This window comes from Oculina patagonica, chromosome 5 (assembly GCF_052425735.1).
Source record: "Oculina patagonica isolate OP01 chromosome 5, crgOcupat, whole genome shotgun sequence".
Classification (NCBI taxonomy): domain Eukaryota; kingdom Metazoa; phylum Cnidaria; class Anthozoa; order Scleractinia; family Oculinidae; genus Oculina; species Oculina patagonica.
In genome coordinates, this window is record NC_135762.1 from 25686792 (window position 1) to 25705760 (window position 18969).

At 37.8% G+C, this 18969-nt stretch overlaps 4 protein-coding genes across 4 annotated transcripts; 1 reads left to right on the top strand and 3 right to left on the bottom strand.

Moving 5' to 3' along the window:
• Positions 1-577: 577 nt before the first annotated feature.
• LOC144653505 (uncharacterized) lies at positions 578-1379 on the bottom strand. Its single transcript, XM_078513496.1, has one exon. It carries the CDS (start codon positions 1377-1379, stop codon positions 858-860), a length of 522 nt encoding a protein of 173 aa, XP_078369622.1. The 3' UTR covers positions 578-857.
• Positions 1380-1658: 279 nt separating this feature from the next.
• Positions 1659-8102, bottom strand: LOC144653506 (transmembrane protein 216-like). Its single transcript, XM_078513497.1, has 7 exons — positions 8050-8102; positions 7830-7846; positions 5045-5138; positions 3963-4061; positions 3266-3374; positions 2517-2609; positions 1659-1798 (listed from the first exon to the last, which is right to left on the bottom strand). The coding sequence occupies exons 1-7, from the start codon at positions 8066-8068 to the stop codon at positions 1780-1782; spliced, it is 450 nt and encodes a 149-aa protein (XP_078369623.1). The 5' UTR covers positions 8069-8102; the 3' UTR covers positions 1659-1779.
• A 30-nt stretch (positions 8103-8132) lies between these two features.
• Positions 8133-11211, top strand: LOC144653503 (leucine-rich repeat-containing protein 51-like). Its single transcript, XM_078513495.1, has 4 exons — positions 8133-8344; positions 8444-8487; positions 9778-9942; positions 10410-11211. The coding sequence occupies exons 1-4, from the start codon at positions 8245-8247 to the stop codon at positions 10668-10670; spliced, it is 570 nt and encodes a 189-aa protein (XP_078369621.1). The 5' UTR covers positions 8133-8244; the 3' UTR covers positions 10671-11211.
• Positions 11212-11778: 567 nt separating this feature from the next.
• LOC144653502 (magnesium transporter NIPA2-like) lies at positions 11779-18628 on the bottom strand. Its single transcript, XM_078513494.1, has 6 exons — positions 18565-18628; positions 18325-18495; positions 18070-18126; positions 16431-16521; positions 15658-15818; positions 11779-14965 (listed from the first exon to the last, which is right to left on the bottom strand). The coding sequence occupies exons 1-6, from the start codon at positions 18617-18619 to the stop codon at positions 14328-14330; spliced, it is 1173 nt and encodes a 390-aa protein (XP_078369620.1). The 5' UTR covers positions 18620-18628; the 3' UTR covers positions 11779-14327.
• Positions 18629-18969: the final 341 nt, after the last annotated feature.

An 18969-nucleotide genomic window follows, 5' to 3' on the forward strand; every position in this document is an offset into this window, starting at 1 on the left:
CAATTTTCACAAGGAATATAAGCATAAACATAAACACAAAAAAAAACGAAAAACTGTTCGTTCTGCTTGTAACGAAGTCAGCATAAGAATGTGTGTTCGTTCTTCTTATTCGCCTATGGTTAAAGGGACTATGTCACGGATTTATACCAGATTTTTGAACAGCCAAAATTTATATTTGTGTCGTAGGAAACTTAAAAATAAGGTTTATTAAAAATTGCTATATTTGAGCACTGAAACTTTTAATTGGCTGCGGAGAGCTCGGATGAAAACGGATCCTGCGGATTGCATCTTGAAAAAGATAACCTAACGTTTTCAAGTTGATTCTGCGCGTCATCAAAAGAATCTATATTTGCTGCAGATTGATTTCTATCCAAAAATTAAGGTTATATCCTACTTTAGATGTTTAAAGATAATGTTTTTTGATGGGTTTAGTTGCCTACCACTAAATTCAGAACAGTTAAGAACAAAAATCTGCGAAATCCCCGTGACATATATTCTTTGTGCTCCGGCTTATGTCTAGTAAAAACCAGCCTTAAACCCAGCAAAAAACGAGGTGCAAAGAGGCTCATGTGGATACGTACATGTTTAATGGCGTATTTACAAACGTTTTGAAAACTTTCATAAGTTACCATTTGAGGTCATGCATAAAATAACATTTTACACGAACATTATTAATAGAATATTACAAGCTTAAGTTATAAAATGTAAATTTACAAGGGACTTAATCTTTTACGTGACAACGTCTGTCTGTGTACGTCAACAAAGTAAATTCCAAACGCGCCCCTAAATGCTACAAACACAAGTAACTCGCAGTCCTTAAAAGTTATTAGATAATTTTCCTAAACGCGTACTCTTTGTTACTCATGAGATTCTTTGTCCAGTCTATTGAAAGAAGATAAATTCGGGAGGGGACTAATTGTATAAGGAATTTTCTCTCGCGAAATCGCGCTACTCTTTGTAGTTTTCAACAAAACTGGGAATTTCGGTTTGACGACTTTAGCGCTGTCCCTGTACGAAGGGCCTTGTTGTGCGGCGTAAACTGAAAACAATTCGTTCAATCTCCTCTTTTCGCTAAGCCCTTTCTTTCTGAGTTCCTCTTGATTTTTACGCTCAGCGGAACTCTCCTCTCGTGCAAGTTTGGCTCTTTCCCTTCGCGATTTCAGTTTCTGGGAATATTCTTTCGTTCTTTCGGCTTTCTGGTGAGGACTTTGATCCGTCGGCGGATTTAGCTTCCTGCTCTTCTTGCGTCCGGGTCTCTTTTTTCCCGAGCAACCATTGTTCGCAGCTCCTTCGAGATAATCCAACGCTGAATAAATCCGCTTAGCAGCAACAAGAGAACTTTTACCCACGCTATCGATAGACGGAAGAAAGCTTGACATTTTGCTCACAATACAATCCGTCTGAACAGTCTCGCCGTGGATTACCTTTAACACCGAAAGCAAATACTGTCGTTCTAAATTCTCTGAATTTCCTATAAAACAGACTTGTTTAACAAAATAGTAAAACGCTAATGCGTCATAATTGTGATGACGAGTTTTTGCGTTCGAACGAGCGCGCACGCACTGGAAACAATTTTGTTTTATTTGAACTTTGTTGGAAATTTTTTTGGAAAGGAAGTTTCACTTTGAAGCCTTTTCTTTTTGTCCTGCGTTTTAGACGTTTTCTGTTTCCAAGTTAATGATCCGCGCGACTCAAAAAGACAGAAATGCAACTTTAGATAACGTTCGCAGTAAAAGTTCTCTTGATGTCGAACCAGTTGACGGATAGTGCAATAAACTATCACCTCAGCATAGTTTGTCTGAAAAATAAAAAATAGCGGCAGCTTTACTCGAAAACAAGACCCAAGTTTTTTCTATAAATGAAAAATATTGCATTTAATTTTAAATATCCACGGGATCCCAATAAATTGTTTCGTTTCCCTCGCCCCGTTTTGTGGGGGGGGGCGGCGGGAAAAAAAAAAAAGGGGGGGGGGTTTTTTTTTTTTTTTTTGGGGGGGGGGGGGGGAAGGAAAAGCAGAAACAAATAAAATTTTAGCAACTATTTTTTTTTAATGTAAAGATGATGACTTTTTAGTCGAAAACGTTCGGTTTTTATTTGTATATATTATAGCCCTTTTTTAAACAAACAAAGAAATTTAATATATCATATTAGTTGTTTTAGAAATACTTTGACGGTAATTTGGAAATGCGATCTTTTTTCTTGTTAGCATAGAATTTTACAATTTTATTTCTCCGTTTTTTTCCTAAGTTTCGCTAACTTTTGAGAAGATATATCAAACGCTTGAGAGTGTTTCATTGCATTTCCCTACACCTCGAAGTTCGTCAAAAATACTCTGCTGCGCATCGTATATTTTTAACTCTCTTCTCCGTGTTTGGAAAAGTGATGAAACACTTTCTTTCAAGCTTGGGACGTCGCTATTTGCTTGGCACAGTCATTTATCACTAATAAACCATTTTATGTGGGAGCGTGATTCAAAGAGAAAAACTGAAAGCAAGAGTTTGGTGTTTTGTTCTTACCTCTGAAAAGTAACAATGGCGGCAATGCTGAAAATGATCTCAAGACCAAGGAATACTAAGCCAATACCAACCAGTATCACTTCAATCCTCAAACTAAATGAAACAAAACCGAAAAAAAAAACACTTAAATTCAACTGCCAGTTAGAGTCATTACCCTGTATTGCATTGCGCATCCTCACTGCGCAGACTTTTACGCGTAATCAGCGCACCAACATAAACAAAATGGCAGTTTTTTTTCTATGCGGCTTAGTCCGTGAGAAAAATAAATCGTTTTTTTTTATCAAACGAGTATGGTGACCTATCAATTTTTTCTCAAATTTTGGGTGAAGCGATCAAGTTCTTTTTTTTTAAACAAAAACAGATCAATTCCTATGTTTAAAAAAAATTATTTCTGGAAATGTGTACTTCGCCAGTGCCTGCAAGGGGATTATTAACGAATTATGTGGTTATACAAGGTCTTCCTGCTCAAAAACAAATATGGGGACCCCACTTTTTTTAAAAAATTTAAGTCCCCTTAAGGTAATCAACTAGTAGGCAAAGTTTGGTTGAAAATCTATGAGCAGTTCTATTTTGGGGCAATGACCTTAAACTAGAAGTTCTGCTTTAAAAAGGGTGGTACCAACCACTGGCCACATAAATAACTTTTCACGCAAAATGCAACGTGAGGGGTTACTCCCATATGAAAGGGATTGTGATTGTTGAAATTTTTTTTCAAAAGTCTAAACTTGTGATCTATATCTTCTACTTACATGTATGTCTGCCACAGTAGGATGAACAACTCAACAAACAGAACAGGGATACCAAGCACCACAGAAAATACAAGTGACATTGTTCGTTCTGCCAGGTTTCCTTTGTAACCTGTTAAAAACAAATGACCCTGGGTTAAGACATTTCAGAAGTGAAGACATTTCACAAGGTGGTCTTAAAATTTTTTTAAGGAAATTTGTCAATAAATTAACAGAAATTAATAAAAGTAGTTAACAACTGATGTGTTAAATGATTGTTCAACAACAAAAGTTGTGTTATCTTGTAGTGTGACATCCTATATACAATATACAATACTTCTCGTGAGGACAGGCAAGGTCAAACGGTGTCCTGTATAGAACTCTTCAAATATAATTAATCTCTTTTGTTTATACTTTGTATAAGTCCTTTCTATCTGCTTGGGAGTATTTTGCCTTGTGTTCTATGAGCGATTTCTTGTTGAGTTAAACTTGATTTCTGTTCGGGAACATTTAATCCTGTAGTTATTTCCCAGTCCTATTCAGTTCTAGTGTTCAGTTGATCGCACACAACTAAAAACAGACCACAGACTAATTGATCCAGACCACTTGCTTGATGACATTAAGTGATGAATTCATCCCTTAAAAAATTAAAACTGAATCTTAATTAGACCAGTAACATATTATGATTTACGCAGTTTGATAAATAATAGATTTCACTCACCAAGAAAGATTCTAACACCTTCAATAAAAGCCAGAAGAAAGATGATGACAATCTCAATTGTCAGTGTTCTTGCCATGTCAGGATATGGCAGAATTGTACCTGTGGAGAGATAAAATATTTTTTACACATAACTCTATCATAGTATTTTTATAACAGTAATTTCACAGCTCTTCTTGGGCCACATCGTGATTTCTTATTTTTATTTATTTTTTTTTTTTTTTTTTTTTTTTTTTGCCAAAAAAAAAAAAAAAATATTTTTTAAAAAAAAAAAAAAAAAAAAAAAAATAAAAAAAAAAAATTATAATAAAAAAAAAAAAAATATAATATTTTTTAAAAAAAAAAAAAAAAGGGGGGGGAAAAAAAAAAAAAAAGCGGGGGTTTTGTTTTTTTTCTCTCCTAAAAAAAAAAATATTGTTTTTTTATGTTAATAAATATAAAAAATAAAATAAAAAATAGATATTTTTTATATTTTTTATATTTTTTTTTTTTTTTTTTTTATATTATTTAAGCCCCCCTTGTGAAACGTTATAGCTTCTACATCCATTGCATGCTGTTTATTGTATAACCCAGCTATTTGTTTTGAACAGGTTACTTTTTTGTACTCCTTTTTGTACTCCTTGGTGGAGAGAGGCACTGTGAGAGTAAAGTGCCGACACAGTATGACAACATTTTTATAATAATTTCTTAACATGGAACCCTAAATGAGACCTTGATGGCTGTAAATATTGGCATTTTTACCTGAACACTTAAAGTGAGACCAAACTTAGTTATTTACACCCCTAAGTGAGGACACCACTCAGTTTCTTGGGAGTCCCCTCCTCCGTCTTTTTTTTTTTTTTTTTCTTTTTTTGATTTACACCCCCAAGCTCTTTCAATTTCTTTCTTATTGGGTTAGGTCAGTCCTTATTGCTACCCCCTTTGGCAAGCAACATATTAAAATGTGCTAATTCCCACCTCATATGGCAAGACAAAGAGTCAAACCCCCCTCAAATTCCTACCCATGCCCCATGTCCCCCAGATTGAAGAGGGGGGGGGGTGGTTGCGCTTCAAGCATCAAGTGCATTATATCACATTTACCATACCTTTGTAGACATAGAGCAGGAGCTCTGCAACACAAAATACAATGGCATACCAAATGTTCAGAAATAGCAAGATCTGAAGTGGTAATGATGACAGCTAGAGAAAAAGGTTAAGAACAACAATGTTGCTTATGATTTGGGTAACTAATATATAATTTTACAAACTCCCCCCTCCTCTTCCTGGAACTTACAGTCAACCCTAGATGACTGACCAGATCTGAAGCTGCAAAGTAGTCTGACCGGTGATTTCTAAGGACATTCCCAACATTTCCAAAGATTCTCCAAACATTTCTAGGTCCCAGCACCAGGATGTGTTTCACCAAACACAACCTCATCGCGGAAACTATTTCCTTCTTAAATCAGAGAATTTGAGGGAAGTGCTGTCATTTAAGGCTTACACAAACTTTTCTTTTGTTGCATTGTTTTGAGTTTGCATATTCTTTGAAAGTGCACTAGTTAGAGTTGTAATAGCTCAAATTCTTCAGACAACTAGGTGTAAGAAATCAGTCGGCTCCATGGATATGAGATCGAAGTTTTGACCTGCAGGCTTAGGCATGAGAGTTGGCAGATGTGGGAGTTTGGTGAGGTGGTCTATTCCATTTTATACAATAACCGAGCTATCGGGCATGCATTGTGATTAGTTGATGCCTGTCATCTATTAGAGCACAGACGCACAGATGACGTCACAGGGTGGTGTGACTCGCGCGCATGTTCAGAGTTCAGAGTCCAAATCAGAGTTGTCGGCAAAGTTTTTAAACTCACGGGGCCACAACAAAGCAAAAAAGTTCAGCTTAATTACAAATCTATTAATGGTTTGACCCAGGATGGGGGGGGGGGGCAACCCACGGGAATTTGACGTGAAGCTTCCTAGGGTAGGGATTTTGACATCTAAAATGGTCTGCTGGGTTAGAAAAAACATAGACTGTCCACAGCCTCTCGATTTTTCAACGCAAAATGCAAAAGGAAGCGGGCGCGAAGCGCGAGCGCGCGGAGGGAGGGGGGCGGGAAGCGAGCAAAGCGAGCAAAAGAAAAATAGAGAGGCTGTGGACATCTTTGAATAAAAGTGGAAGTATTAGACTCCTCCCCTTGTCATCGCCTTGTAATTTACAACTCCACCTCTTGACCTTTCAATTAAATTGGACCAATTAAATTTGAGTGGTAAAGTGCTTGTTTAATTGACTAAGCAACAGTTTACAAAACTACACGTGTGGTGACAACAACGCGTGAGTTTTTATTTCGGTGTTGAGGATGTCGTCTGAAACGACTTCTTAAATCCCAAAAAAACCTGCAAAAAGAGGCAGAAAGCCGAAATCAATGGTCCCTCCAATTTTTGCAGAATACGCGGGTGCTCATTCGCGATTCACTTGGGGAACTTCGGCAAGACATCGTACATCTCTACGGATAATTTATTTGTCGAGCCAAAACGCGAAGGTGTTTTACGGCGAAACTTGGCAGACGTCTTGGTCGATTTGGGAATTGCAGTGCAAGAAGACGAATTTCGTTCAAGTACTGTGTTGTTCATCTTGTGCATATAAAGCTAAGCTAGACTTGCAGCAAGCAATGTTGAATTTATAAAGAAATCTCTAGCGCGTAGATCCTACAACAAGGCAAGTTGATCGTGACGAGCGATTCAAAAGAATGTCACGTTCGCCTCACACGTCCTCGGCGAGGCAAAAGATATGCCGGCCAAGTGATTCGCCAAAAGTTATGCCGCAAAAGCTATGCCTATGCTTTTTAGCGGCGAAACAACAAGAACAAAAACATTCCCATCTTCTTGCAGTTGTTTCGCCTTAGCATACAGCTGGTAGATAAGGCTTTTCCGAAGCCAGTCGGTAAAATTCCAACTACGTCCTTCGAACAAAGGTCGCGAACAGCCTCTTTCTGCTCGTCTTTGCACGACGAAACGTTTGGAAATTTCTCCAACGAGCGTTCCAATAATCGATTCATCACAAATCACAGCATGTCAACAATTGACAACTCGAGCAAACCGCAAGATGCCGCCTGCAAGTAATCATGATCGGCCGTTGTTAAGGCGATGACACTTTTGCCGCCTCTCAACCAATGGGAATTTTCCATTTCTGGAGAAACGGGAAATTCAATATTTCCAAAGATGTCTACAGCCCCTCTATTTTTTTCGCTCCCCGCCCCCCACCCCCTTGCTTCTTCCGTTTTGCGCTGGCGTCCAATTCTCTCGCCGTTCTCACCGCGTGCTCATCGATCGAAAAAACACGAAAAAATAGAGGGCTGTGGACAGTCTAGAAAAAACATTCACTAGGTGCCCAGGGGTGGAGAATTCGACTCTGGATTCCAAAAAATGTCAAATTTCCTGGGGGTTGCCCCCCCCATCCTGGGGCAAACCCTTGATAGGTGCATAAAATGCCAAGCATGGTTCACCTTTCGAAGCATTTAACTGGACTAAACAAGCTTGAAGGGGCTTCGAAAGGAACTTTGAAAGTCATTTCTGTTTAGTGCATGGCAGCTCCATTGGCATTCTTTGATCTTTCAAATATTTTGGAAGGGATATGGGAGAGTTGGCTTTTTTTTAAAAATAGTGGAAACTTCCGGTTATTTCTGAGAAGGACAACATATCCGCACTTTGATAGTTTTTTCTCAGGGGAAAATTAGACTAATCAACGGGGGAGGGGAGGGAGGATGGATATAAAATGAAATGGCCTGGTGTCTCAGAAGTTACAGTACACTTTTGACATAAGCTGTTTGATCTTGGGGGATGCTTATGTATTGCAAGCATTAAGGTTATAAACTGCATGTTATATATATTCAAGGATACTTCCACATGTGTCTTCCCTGCAAAAAAGTAAAAATGTTTTTTTACGTTAACAAGCTTCAGAGAGATTTTTACTTTTAAGTCTATTAAAAAGCAGAAAAAACAGCTCTTTTAAGGGTGTCAAAGAAAGAGCAAAGAATTTAGGATACCTATGTAATTTTACGGACAAAGGCAGAGACATAAAAGTCAGAAAGATTTAGCTACAAAAATATTCTTTACAAACCTCTGTTATCGCCCGCCATATTTGTTTCTTGTGTAAGTCATCCGCTGACCCGACGAGCAGTCATTGGTTGGCATGACAACAAAACGTCGAACGTCGGCTCAATGCCTGGCTTCGCGCCTTCGCGGAACGCGAAAAGAACTTTTGATCGTGTATTTTTGGAACGTCTCATACGTATACTTGTGCAAACGAGACAAGATGTCGTCCAAAACCAAACCAACTTCAGCAGCAATCGATTCATTCAATGAGATGCCTTCACCACTGAATTTTTCCTTCAAATCTTTGGCGGGATGTCAAGGTTTGTTGTGTTACAGATGGCAGTCTGTTGCTGCATTCTTTTGCTGTCCTCTCGCGTGAACAAGTTTATATTGTGTCAATAAAACCTTTCTTTTGACAGATGCAATGGATGAAGAACCAAGGCCGGGTGTTCACAAAATCGAGGTATATTATTTAAAATACAGCACATATCCAGCTTTGGGTTAACGTGCAAGTTTTTTGCATGGCAGTTCAGGATGGAAAGCGGGGGTGGGGGGTGTAGGGCCAGGGGGGGATTGGGGGACTCTCCACTCCACCTTTGACGATTTTGTGGGGAATATGAAGAATGGTGAAGAATGCATTCGAGCTGAGTGATTTACCAGGCTTGCGCCTATCTCCAGTTTCATTTAGTACTTCTGGAAGAGTACTTCTACCCCCTCCTCCCTCACTGGAGGGCATGCTAATTAATTGTAGGGTTGCCTCCCCCGCCCCCAACACATTGTGGGCACCTAAATGTAGTAATGGGTCCTGGTGAATTGAATACTGCAAGTAACCCTGGGTAGCCATCAAAGATGGTTTTTTCCGGTTTTTTTTTTTGGGGGGGCCCCCCCCCCGACCCCCCTAGGGAAAAGGGGCCTTATGGCCCCTTCTGTGGTCACAGTCGCCTATTCCACCATCATAATTAGAAATGTTATTGAAACCCCTGATTTTGAAAAAGACAACACCTAGAATGAAATCACGACAAAAAAACTACCTTTCTCCTTAAAATTCAAGCAACCTAAAGTATGATGAAACACCAACATGAGGCATTTTTTTTTAATTCAGACAAACCAAACAAGAACCCCCATGGCGCACAGGGCCTCTTGTTTACCAGCCAGGGTACATTTTTTGTACACCTTAGGTATGTCCAGGTAAAATTTAAATGAAAACCCTAAAGGAGATCAATCTGGGCCTAGATCAAGCTTTTCTTGACCCCTTAGGCCATCCCCTTTTTTTTCTCTGTTTAGCGTCGTCCGACCGACCCAGATTTTCGCGTTTTCAAAAAAAAAAAAAAAATTTATACAGAAGGTATAGAAGGCAATGACACATTATTTTAAATAATGTTTCATCCTTTTTACGCTGTTCTTGTTTGAGTTCGACGTCGATTTTTCCTTCCTCCATTGCCGCCATGTTGACTTTGTAACCATGTCTTCTTGTTTCCAGGCTCCACGGACATTATGCTGAGGTACCGGGCCTCCTAGTTCCAGACTCCTTATCCACTTTTTTTTTTTGAATTTTTTTTTTTTAATTCTGACCGACCGACCCAAAATCAGAAAACACATACGACGATAAACGAAAAAAAAAAGGGGGATGGCCTTACTATTTTTCACGTCTCATCCAGTCAAGAACATCAACAATCACTATGACAGGATTTTCTTATTTCTACAAGGTACTTGTATCAACTTACAGTGTAATTCTCTTTTCTTTAAATTACAGAAAAATAAAGAATCTGGAAAGTACAAGACAAATTCAGTTCGTTTCGACAACAATGCCATCTCTGACCTTGAGCAATTAATTCCCACCTTGGAACATATTTTGGAGGATCCAACAGAATTGGCATGGCTCGATTTGTCTTTTAATGACTTCTCTACAATTGACAAGGTAATTAAATTTCACTCTTTGGGTACAAGAACTGCTTGTTTTTGGCAACAGAAAAGGTGCCCTTTTGTATAAATATGATAGAAAATAGTACCCCTTTCAGGTACCTACAGAAGGGATGGATTTCTTTTCTTAATAATTTGTTCTTGAAAAATCCCTGGAAATACTTATTAAATTTTGTTCAAGGTATCTTAAAAGGTCCTTTTAAAATATGACTAAATGCAGTTTTTCCTACCCTTTTGTACACCACAACTCGTGAAGTCCCTACTGTTTTATATGCCAACAACCTGAAAATTCAAAAAGGTACCCTTTTCAGGCTGAACCTCGTGTACAATCCACTATACAAAGTACCCCCTCCCCAGGGTTGTAGATATACTTTACAAGTAATTGGTAAACATATGACTGGAATAGAAGTGTTTTCTCTCTCTCAATGAATGACAACCACTGATTAAAATCTTGTGTATCTTCAGGTTCTGCTACAGTATCCAAAGCTAAAAATTTTATACCTCCATTCAAACAACATTGGAAAACTGTCAGAAATTGACAAACTTGCTGAACTTACAGATCTCATCGGTATAACTCTTCACGGTAATCCCATTGAATGCTTACCAGGATACAGACAGCACATCCTTTCAACTTTTCCTAAACTCAAAATGTTGGATTTTTCTGCCATCACACCCAAAAACCATGCAGATGCCAGAATATGGAGGGAGAAGTTTAAGAAGAAATAATTTTGTTAGATAGAGAAACATCAAATTACCGTTGAATTGATTTGCTGTACATTATAATTAAGTTACCAAATGACATTTAGATCGTGGAGAAACCGTAGGAAGGAGGAATTGCCTGCATTTTTGAAAGTCCATGTTTTCTCTATGGAAAGTGTCAAAACTGCCCTTGAAGAGGGAGCTGGTTGTTGAGTCGGCATCAGGAGCTAGCTGGTATATATGTAAAGCCTGAATCTACAAGAATTTGTATAAAGTAAAGCTTGTAAATAAAATAACATAATTTGCTGACTATGTGAAAAGCCTTGTGCAAGACATCATGAAACACATCATTTCTTGGAAGAATGTTACTGTATAATAAATTCATCGATTGTACACAATTCCTCAACTAGATAATATTCAGTATTGTTGCTAAATGTTTTTTCTGATAAGTGACAAGGAGGTTTTCAAAAAAGAAATTCTGTCAGCTTCATTGACAATGCAACCTTGTAAATGCCATTCAGAAGTACAAAAAATCATGTAACATTACAGTGTATGCCATGGATCGGTCTCAGACAACAGAACCATACTTTTTAAGCATTTTGTGTCAAATATTAACTGATGTTGTTGGCAGGATTTTGTGTGCAAGTGCCTCTGTTTTGGCGCTGGGGCCTCCAACGAGGAAATGGCGAGAAACAACAAAATGCCACCTGAGCTACACGGGAGTGACTATTCCGCACTCTTATTTTTCACACACGAGGTATAAATCACACTTAACTTATTTTTGTCAAGTTAAACAAAGTTGATACCAAGAATTAAAGGAACCAGGGTAGATCTGCATGAAATGGATGGGGATGCTCACTGGAAAGTTTGAATTTAACCCTTAAAAGAGAATGATCTGGGCTTGGCCCAAGCTTTTGTGTACCCCTAGAAGATACCATTTTTCATGCCTGATGGCCGACACATAGGCACCTTAAGTGACACCTTAATCCAGAATTTACACCCCTTAGCGAGGTGAGCATCCCTACCCCTTTCATAGGGGAGTGTTCCAGCCCCAAGCTAGTTTTGAAACTGTCAGTTTGTTAAAGTTAAAACTGCAGTTTCTTATTTTGAAACAGGCATTTATCACTCAAAATGATTTGACAAGCCTTTTTTTATTATCCAAGATATTTCCAGTGCTCTTGTAAAACTAAATCATAACAATAACCTAATTACACATTCTTTTAGGGGTAAGGTTTGCCAATTTTTCAGACACATTTTAAATGTGTTCCCAATTTAAATAAAGTTGCTGACTTATGAATACTAACAGTAGCCAAAGTGGCCAATTCTAATAAGTGCCAAATGTTTCCCATAAATTAATCTGCTTCATCAATAGGTGTTATTTGTGAATTAATTTACGGATTAGTAAACACCTACTGAAGCAAAATATGCAACCCAAAAAGGGGAACCCAACATGAGCCTTGGTCATCTGCTGAGTGCCATTCCTCTGTATAATTTTAAAAGAGCTATGTCACGGTATCTGAAGTGATTTTTCTACTCTCAAATTGGAAGGAAACCTCAAAATAATAGTTTTCTAACATAGAAAAACGCCAACGGAGTAATAAAAAAACCAAATTAAAATAAATTAGGATGGTTTTGATTGATGAAGATTAGACGGATTATGAACAAGAAACTTGAAAAAATTTGCCATTTTTTTCAAGATTCAATTGTCTGTGACGCAGCTCCTTTAAATGACTGAACAAAATTTGACTGGCTGCTGAATTGAAGAGTTTTTTTAATACAATAATTGAAAATGCAGTAGAATCCTGATTTCTTGAACCTTCAGGGAAATAAAAATTGCTTGGGCAAATCTGGGGTAAAACAACAGAGAAGTACTATCCAAGGGAAATGAAAAATTGAATTTTTTGAGAAATTGGGAGTTTCGAGAAATTGAGGGTTGAAGAAATCGGGATTCTGCTGTAACTGGACGAACTCCTTGGGCTTGAAATGGCCAGCCATACTAAAAAAGTGACTGTCAGACATGGTTTTAATAATACTACCACCCTGGAAATTCTTAAATCCGGTGTGCACTCACAAAATTTATATACCCTAAAAACGCAATGGCATTCTGATGCACATGTGACATGTTGCTTAACAACCTAGTGATGAAAGACACTTTGGCCTTAGTCAATAGTTTTCAAATAGAACATTGCGCTCTTTTTATTTTCTAGTGAGTTCATGAATAATAATAATAGCCCAATTTCGATATTTTAAAATTCAGCCTAACACAATAGACATCACTACGAGGCTCTGGGGAATAAACCCTACAAACTCTATAGTTTAGTCCCCGGAGCCTCGTCCTGTGGTCTATTGTTTTAGGCTGAATTTAAATATATCGAAAAATTTTGGGCTATCGGTATGTACAAATCTGATATTGCAATGCCAGTATTCTTTAACCTCTCCTTATTGGTTTTGAGAAACTACAGGGATGGAAACTTAGTTTGAAAATGTTTGCCACCAGGGGTAGTGACATTACAAAAAGCACCAGCAAGGTACAATTTGTGCTTGCCCAAAAGAATTGAGACTCAAGTGGGCAACTGCCAATTTCCCCCTCCCTCCCCCCCCCCCCTTGAAACCCAGTACAATATATATATATTTTTAAAAAAAGGTTAAAATAGGATCATTTTCTCAGAATGCTATGCTGTATAAGCCAGAAAGAAAAACAAGCACAAGTAATGCAAGGGAAAAAATTTTGGTCTAAACTAAATTCACTTGTTACACCATGTGTAGGTGTACATGGAGTATGGGACCTGCAGTTCATCCACATTGTATAAGCTTAAATACAATTTTGCCTTTACTTAAGATTACAGACCCCTGTGTAAACGCCTGTTCAGCCATAAACCCGATCTAATAAACTTAGACTATATTTAAATAGTCAGCCCTAAGTAACAAAGGTGGAACTGATGTTTTGAGTTTTTTATGGGCTGCAAGGATGTCTCATGGAGATCATCATTACCATTAAATTTCTTACAAAATATCTAGTAAGTAAACAAAACAACTCTTATTCTACAATAAGCATAATTTCCAGTGGCACTTGAGTAACAAGGTGTTGTTCCAGAAACTGCCCATACCCTTCTCACAAAAGGTTTTTGGTTTGAGACTCCCCCCCGCCCCCCAACACACACGCTCCTCTCCTTAGGGAAAAAATCTCTTCTGTGGGGAGTTAGGATAATTTATGGAACTACACTTGTAATGTCATTGAAAATGCTTTCACCAATAGTTCATATTTGTATTCTCGGTATTGGACTGGAACTAGCTTACAATGGAGGCTAATGTGGATAATCTTTTCAAATGCATATACATGAAACTCTTTTAATGATATTCCCCCGCTTTAGCCTCCATTTTGAGCTAGTTCCAGTCCAATACCCTAATATGGCCTATTTGCAGACAATTTCCAACACACATACAGCTGACTTAGTTTGAATAGACCTACAGAGTAGCAAAAAATTATTGTGAAAAAATCATTGATTGTATTTAGAGAACATTGCACTGTTCATTTTCTATTTACAACTTACCAATCAGGTGCCAATATTTTTATAAGTAAATAAAACACAGTATAAATACATGTTCGTCAATTATGGACAAACTGTCCCCTTTGGACACAATTTATAAAATTATTTGAAATTGCATTAAATATGAAGTGATACGCTATAAATGATTGACATTATTAGCAAATGCCGTGACAGTTGCCTCTTCCTCATCATCGGTAGCATTGCCGATATGATGCATAAGAATTGCCTCTGTTTCCTCGTTCTTTGTAGGATTTCTCATCTTTGCCGCTCCGTTAGATTGAGAGGAAAACTTGAGAACATCCTTTAAACTGAAATGAACATCCTTGAATGCATGTAAGAGGAACACACCGAAAACTATGGTCAGAAATCCACAAATTGCACCTATCGTGTCTTTAGAGTTCATCACTTCCCACTCTCGGAACAAAATTGCCGAAGCAATGATTGTCAATGTTGTAAACATGACGTAATAGATTGGGGTTACTAGCGATGTATTAAAGATGTCAAGAGCCTTGTTCAGGTAGTTCATTTGTGTCATCACGCACGCTAACACCGCAAATAACAATGCCCATGCTACAGGATTAGTCAACTGACTGTCTCCACGGAGTGTCTGCTTTATCACTATACCAAGACCTTTGCATCCCATTACGGACAATGAACCAATCAGAGAACAGATTGCAATATACACCAGAATATTTGTTTTGCCATATCGTGGTCCATAATAGAATACCAGAACAAGTGCAAATATTATAACAATGAAACCATAGGCCATAAATCCTGTAAATAAGAAAGTAATAAAGTAAATATACCAATAGATATAAACTCGTGTATGACAGTAAGTGTTCACTTGTAACTTAAAACAACACTTTGACTATTTATTTTAACTCTCAATATGGGCACCTTATTATTATGGGCAATTTACTGAGTCTAAGATACACCAAGCTATTAATTTTTCTAAAAGTCAAGCTACCATTTTAGAACCTCACATTTAAACAGTAGGGCCTCAAAATTGACAGCTAAAAAAATGTATGGGACCACAAGATGTTCTGGGTTTCCTTGATGAAATTCAATAAACAACAAAATTAATGGTGGCACATTAAGTTGTATCATTCGTGACTATCATAGCATTGCCCACTCTTGTAACTTTACTAATAAAGCTTAATATACATACATGTACTTCTGAAGTGGAAATACATATGAGGCAAATAATGTCATTTTGTCCACCCTGTTATGAAAGCAAAGCTATTTTGTCAAAAGATTTGGTTTCTACAACTGAGATTTTGGTAACTGGGTTGGCCTGCCTTCTCATACGAACACATCAAAATTTTTGCAAAGGAAATAGGAGTGAGGCAACCAGGCTCATATAAAAGGGGTTCTTTAATCATTCTAAAACAATTTCTAACAGCTCTTGTTTAATCAGAGCTTGTTTTACCTGGCCCTTTACCTTATGTAAGTTGCAACAAAATTACCTGGCGATGTTAGTTTTGGCTCTAAGTCATCCATGCTCTTCACTTCCTCTTCCTGGGGTGCATGAATTACCAGCACAGTCGAACCAATGATTGACAGCAAACAGCCAATTTTACCATGAAGATTTTGTTTCTCCTTTAGAAAATAGGATGCTAGCAAAGCACTGCAAATCAAAATATGTTATAATTTATTATAACCTCATTCTAGAAATGGTACACTGATCTAATGGACCTTCAGTTTCCATTTCCCTTATTTGTCTCGATATCCCCCTTCCCACCCACCCCCAGATGGGTCACATTTCCAAAACAGACTACCCTTGGTAGAAATTTGTCACAAACAATAACCCACTATATTTATGCTGTTATATGTTTACCCTTGCTCAGGTAAGGTAAGGTAAGGTAAAGTCTGCATTTGAGCCTAGCAACCCATCAGGCCAGGGCATATCCTGGTCTCCATGAAGTGACTAGGAGTGTTTTCACTCACCCCTGGATGGGATGCTAGTCCATGACAGGGTTACCCCGAAAATTAAATTTGCTGGTACCCATTTATACACCTGGGTGGTGAGAGGCACTATGAAAGTCATGCAAAGAACACAACACAATGACCCTGTCCAGAGCTCGAACCCAGACCACTTGATGATCCGAAGTCCAGCGCACTAACCACTAGGCCACCATGATTCCCATATGCTAAAAGTCATCCTAACTGGCCTTATATCTGCCAACTAAAAAGTCCATTCGTGTTTCTTAGACACCATTCACGTTTTACATGAACCTACCTTACTAATACGCTTAAAGCTCCCAATGGAGTAACAAGAATAGCAGGAGCAAAGGCATATGCAGTAAAGTTAGCAATCTCGCCAACAATCACTAAAAATAAAACAGCATCTGTTAACAATAATTTTTTTCACCACTCATAAAAACAGAGGCAGGAGTAACTTATTATTAGAATATTTACTGTGATTTTTCACACTGTTTTACACAGTGCAGAAAACGTAATAAGTTTTATTACACTACCTTGCATCGCAGTGATTATGTTGCAGGTCAAAATAGTTTTTAGGTTTCCCCTATATTATTTTGTTTTCAAGCTAGGTTAATCTGTTTTAACCTGAAACACGAAGCCATGCTATAACAAGGGTAAAGTTCCTCCCCTACTGTATGTAAGATTTCAGCTCTATAAATTTGAATTTAGTGCCCGTATTTGGCTCCCTAATCGTCAAGTGTGATGCTGTTGAATAGTGCACAGATTTCTCTTGGCTGAGATGTCCCATCTTGAGCCTTCAAAATGAATGGCTCATGGCCTTTGTTATTGTAATTGAATAATATGTTCAATTCATGGGTTAATGGTTAACAAAAAAGTAAAATGATGACTGTTTGCTTCATGAGAGATGTTGTGCCATGTTACGAAAGTCAAAATGTGTGTTGGATCAAATGTTTTGCATACATTGCTGTTACTTGCCTTTAAATTTCAAGTTGATCGTCAATTCAGCTTTACAACTTGATATTTTTTGGCTGACTTTTCAGAGGAAAACCAAAACCTGAATACATAGAACGTCCTGCAAAGCTAGTTGCAAGGAAATCATTTGATTTGGTACCTAGTTGTGTTTTGGCCGAAATACTGGACTCAGATATTCCCAGGATTTGAGGTATAAGTTTTCTGCTGCTTTTTTTTGGTGCGGTAGAAAAGTCAAATTATGTTCTGGAGGGTAACCCTTGACTGTCTTCAGAAGTCATATAAATATTTAATTTCTCTAACTTTAGTTATTCTCCTTGATACAGGGTATTAAGGGGGTACAGACTGTCAAAAAAATGGTATGCTTTGGGTATATTTTTATCTGATGAGTACAGTAACTCATTTGTCATTCCATTTTGCTTCACTTGTAAATTCGCATCCTGACATTTCATTTTCCCTTGAGTGCATAAACCATTCTGAGCTAGCTAAGAGCTCATCAAACACCAAGTATTAAAACGCTTATGATGAAAGATCAGTATAATACTACAAAAAATTTAATCACCAGAGATGAACATAAAATAAATTGAACTTCAAATACAAGGCTCTGAATCAAGTGGTAATTGCGAGTACTTAAAAAGGAAATTGTCCAAAGTGAATGCAGAAGTTCTTTTAATACCGGATCGGAGAGAATGCGATGATTTTGATTCTAGTTAACACTTCTGAATGAAAAAAAAATCTCAAATTAAATAAATATACATGTCCATATCACTTTTTGCACAGAACTCAATCTATAGGGTGAATGACACACATAATACCAGATCATACGCACACAGTTGAAACGATTATTAAATTCTGTTTCTTCGGAAACGGAAAAAACAAAACATCTGCCTCAGTGCGATATTCGCGCTGTGCTAAAAAAGAATGAAGGTTTACTTCAGTTCAATAAAATATTTTCGCTCACTTACTAGTTATCATTCCAGACCACCAAAGCCATTCTCGCAAGTAAGCATACCCTCCTTGGCCTAGATAACACAAAGAAAATAATAGATGCCACGATTAAAATTCCCAAACATCGTTTCTCTTCCGTTAATATCGAAAGCATGATCTCGCATAACGCGCTTTAAAAATTCATGTTGTTTCCATCCAGCAAAACGCAAGCATTTATGATCGTTAAACCACCACAAACTAATCAAGCGTATTATTTACTGAATGATCTATACCTGCTCTCGTTCCTGAGCTTCTTGTTACTTTAAGCAAGCCTTTCTTCTTGATGATAAAACTAGTACCGATGAAGACGCTCGAACTAATCGCTAGTCCGAGGCCGGTATAAAAATCTCTGTTGTCGGCGTCGGTATTTTCGCTTTGGGCCGTTGTGAGTACAGTCGAAAGAACTAAAAAGATAAGAAAGCATAAGATGTAATATCGGACAAGAGAAAACAACGATTTGAAGGCGATCTTACTTGTTGTCGCAGTAGATATAACAGTCGAACTATTCGCCGTCGTTGCAGGCGCCATATTTTTTGCAATCGGAAGTCAGATGTATAAGGCCTATATTTAGGGACTGGCGTCCAGGACTCCTCTGCCTAAATGCCTGCTGCGATTTCCGAGATTTCCACAAAAATTTCCGAAAGGAATTTTAGATCTGAAATTGAATCTTGCCCGATTCAAAACACGACAAATCGGACAAGTTGAATGCCCTGAGTTTTTACCTAGTAACGTTTCTTTTTGCGCTAGGTTCGTATATACCGAGCTGTTTTTGTCACGGATTTTACCAGACATTTGAACAGCCAAAATTTATATTTGTGTCGTAGGAAACCTAAAAATAATACTCCATTTGTTATTAAAAATTGCTATATTAGAGCATT

What these genes read in the sequence shown, in the direction of transcription:
- LOC144653505 (XM_078513496.1), bottom strand. Translation starts at nt 1,379, where the DNA reads ATGTCAAGCTTTCTTCCGTCTATCGATAGCGTGGGTAAAAGTTCTCTT.
- LOC144653506 (XM_078513497.1), bottom strand. An exon ending in CCTGCTCTATGTCTACAAAG is followed by an intron (nt 4,062 to 5,044) that starts GTATGGTAAATG and finishes ATCTCTCCACAG; the next exon opens with GTACAATTCTGCCATATCCT. An exon ending in CTACTGTGGCAGACATACAT is followed by an intron (nt 2,610 to 3,265) that starts GTAAGTAGAAGA and finishes TGTTTCATTTAG; the next exon opens with TTTGAGGATTGAAGTGATAC.
- LOC144653503 (XM_078513495.1), top strand. Translation starts at nt 8,245, where the DNA reads ATGTCGTCCAAAACCAAACCAACTTCAGCAGCAATCGATTCATTCAAT. An exon ending in CGGGTGTTCACAAAATCGAG is followed by an intron (nt 8,488 to 9,777) that starts GTATATTATTTA and finishes TTTAAATTACAG; the next exon opens with AAAAATAAAGAATCTGGAAA. An exon ending in ACTTCTCTACAATTGACAAG is followed by an intron (nt 9,943 to 10,409) that starts GTAATTAAATTT and finishes GTGTATCTTCAG; the next exon opens with GTTCTGCTACAGTATCCAAA.
- LOC144653502 (XM_078513494.1), bottom strand. Translation starts at nt 18,619, where the DNA reads ATGGCGCCTGCAACGACGGCGAATAGTTCGACTGTTATATCTACTGCG. An exon ending in AAGCTCAGGAACGAGAGCAG is followed by an intron (nt 18,127 to 18,324) that starts GTATAGATCATT and finishes TGTGTTATCTAG; the next exon opens with GCCAAGGAGGGTATGCTTAC. An exon ending in GCTTTAAGCGTATTAGTAAG is followed by an intron (nt 15,819 to 16,430) that starts GTAGGTTCATGT and finishes TTTGATTTGCAG; the next exon opens with TGCTTTGCTAGCATCCTATT.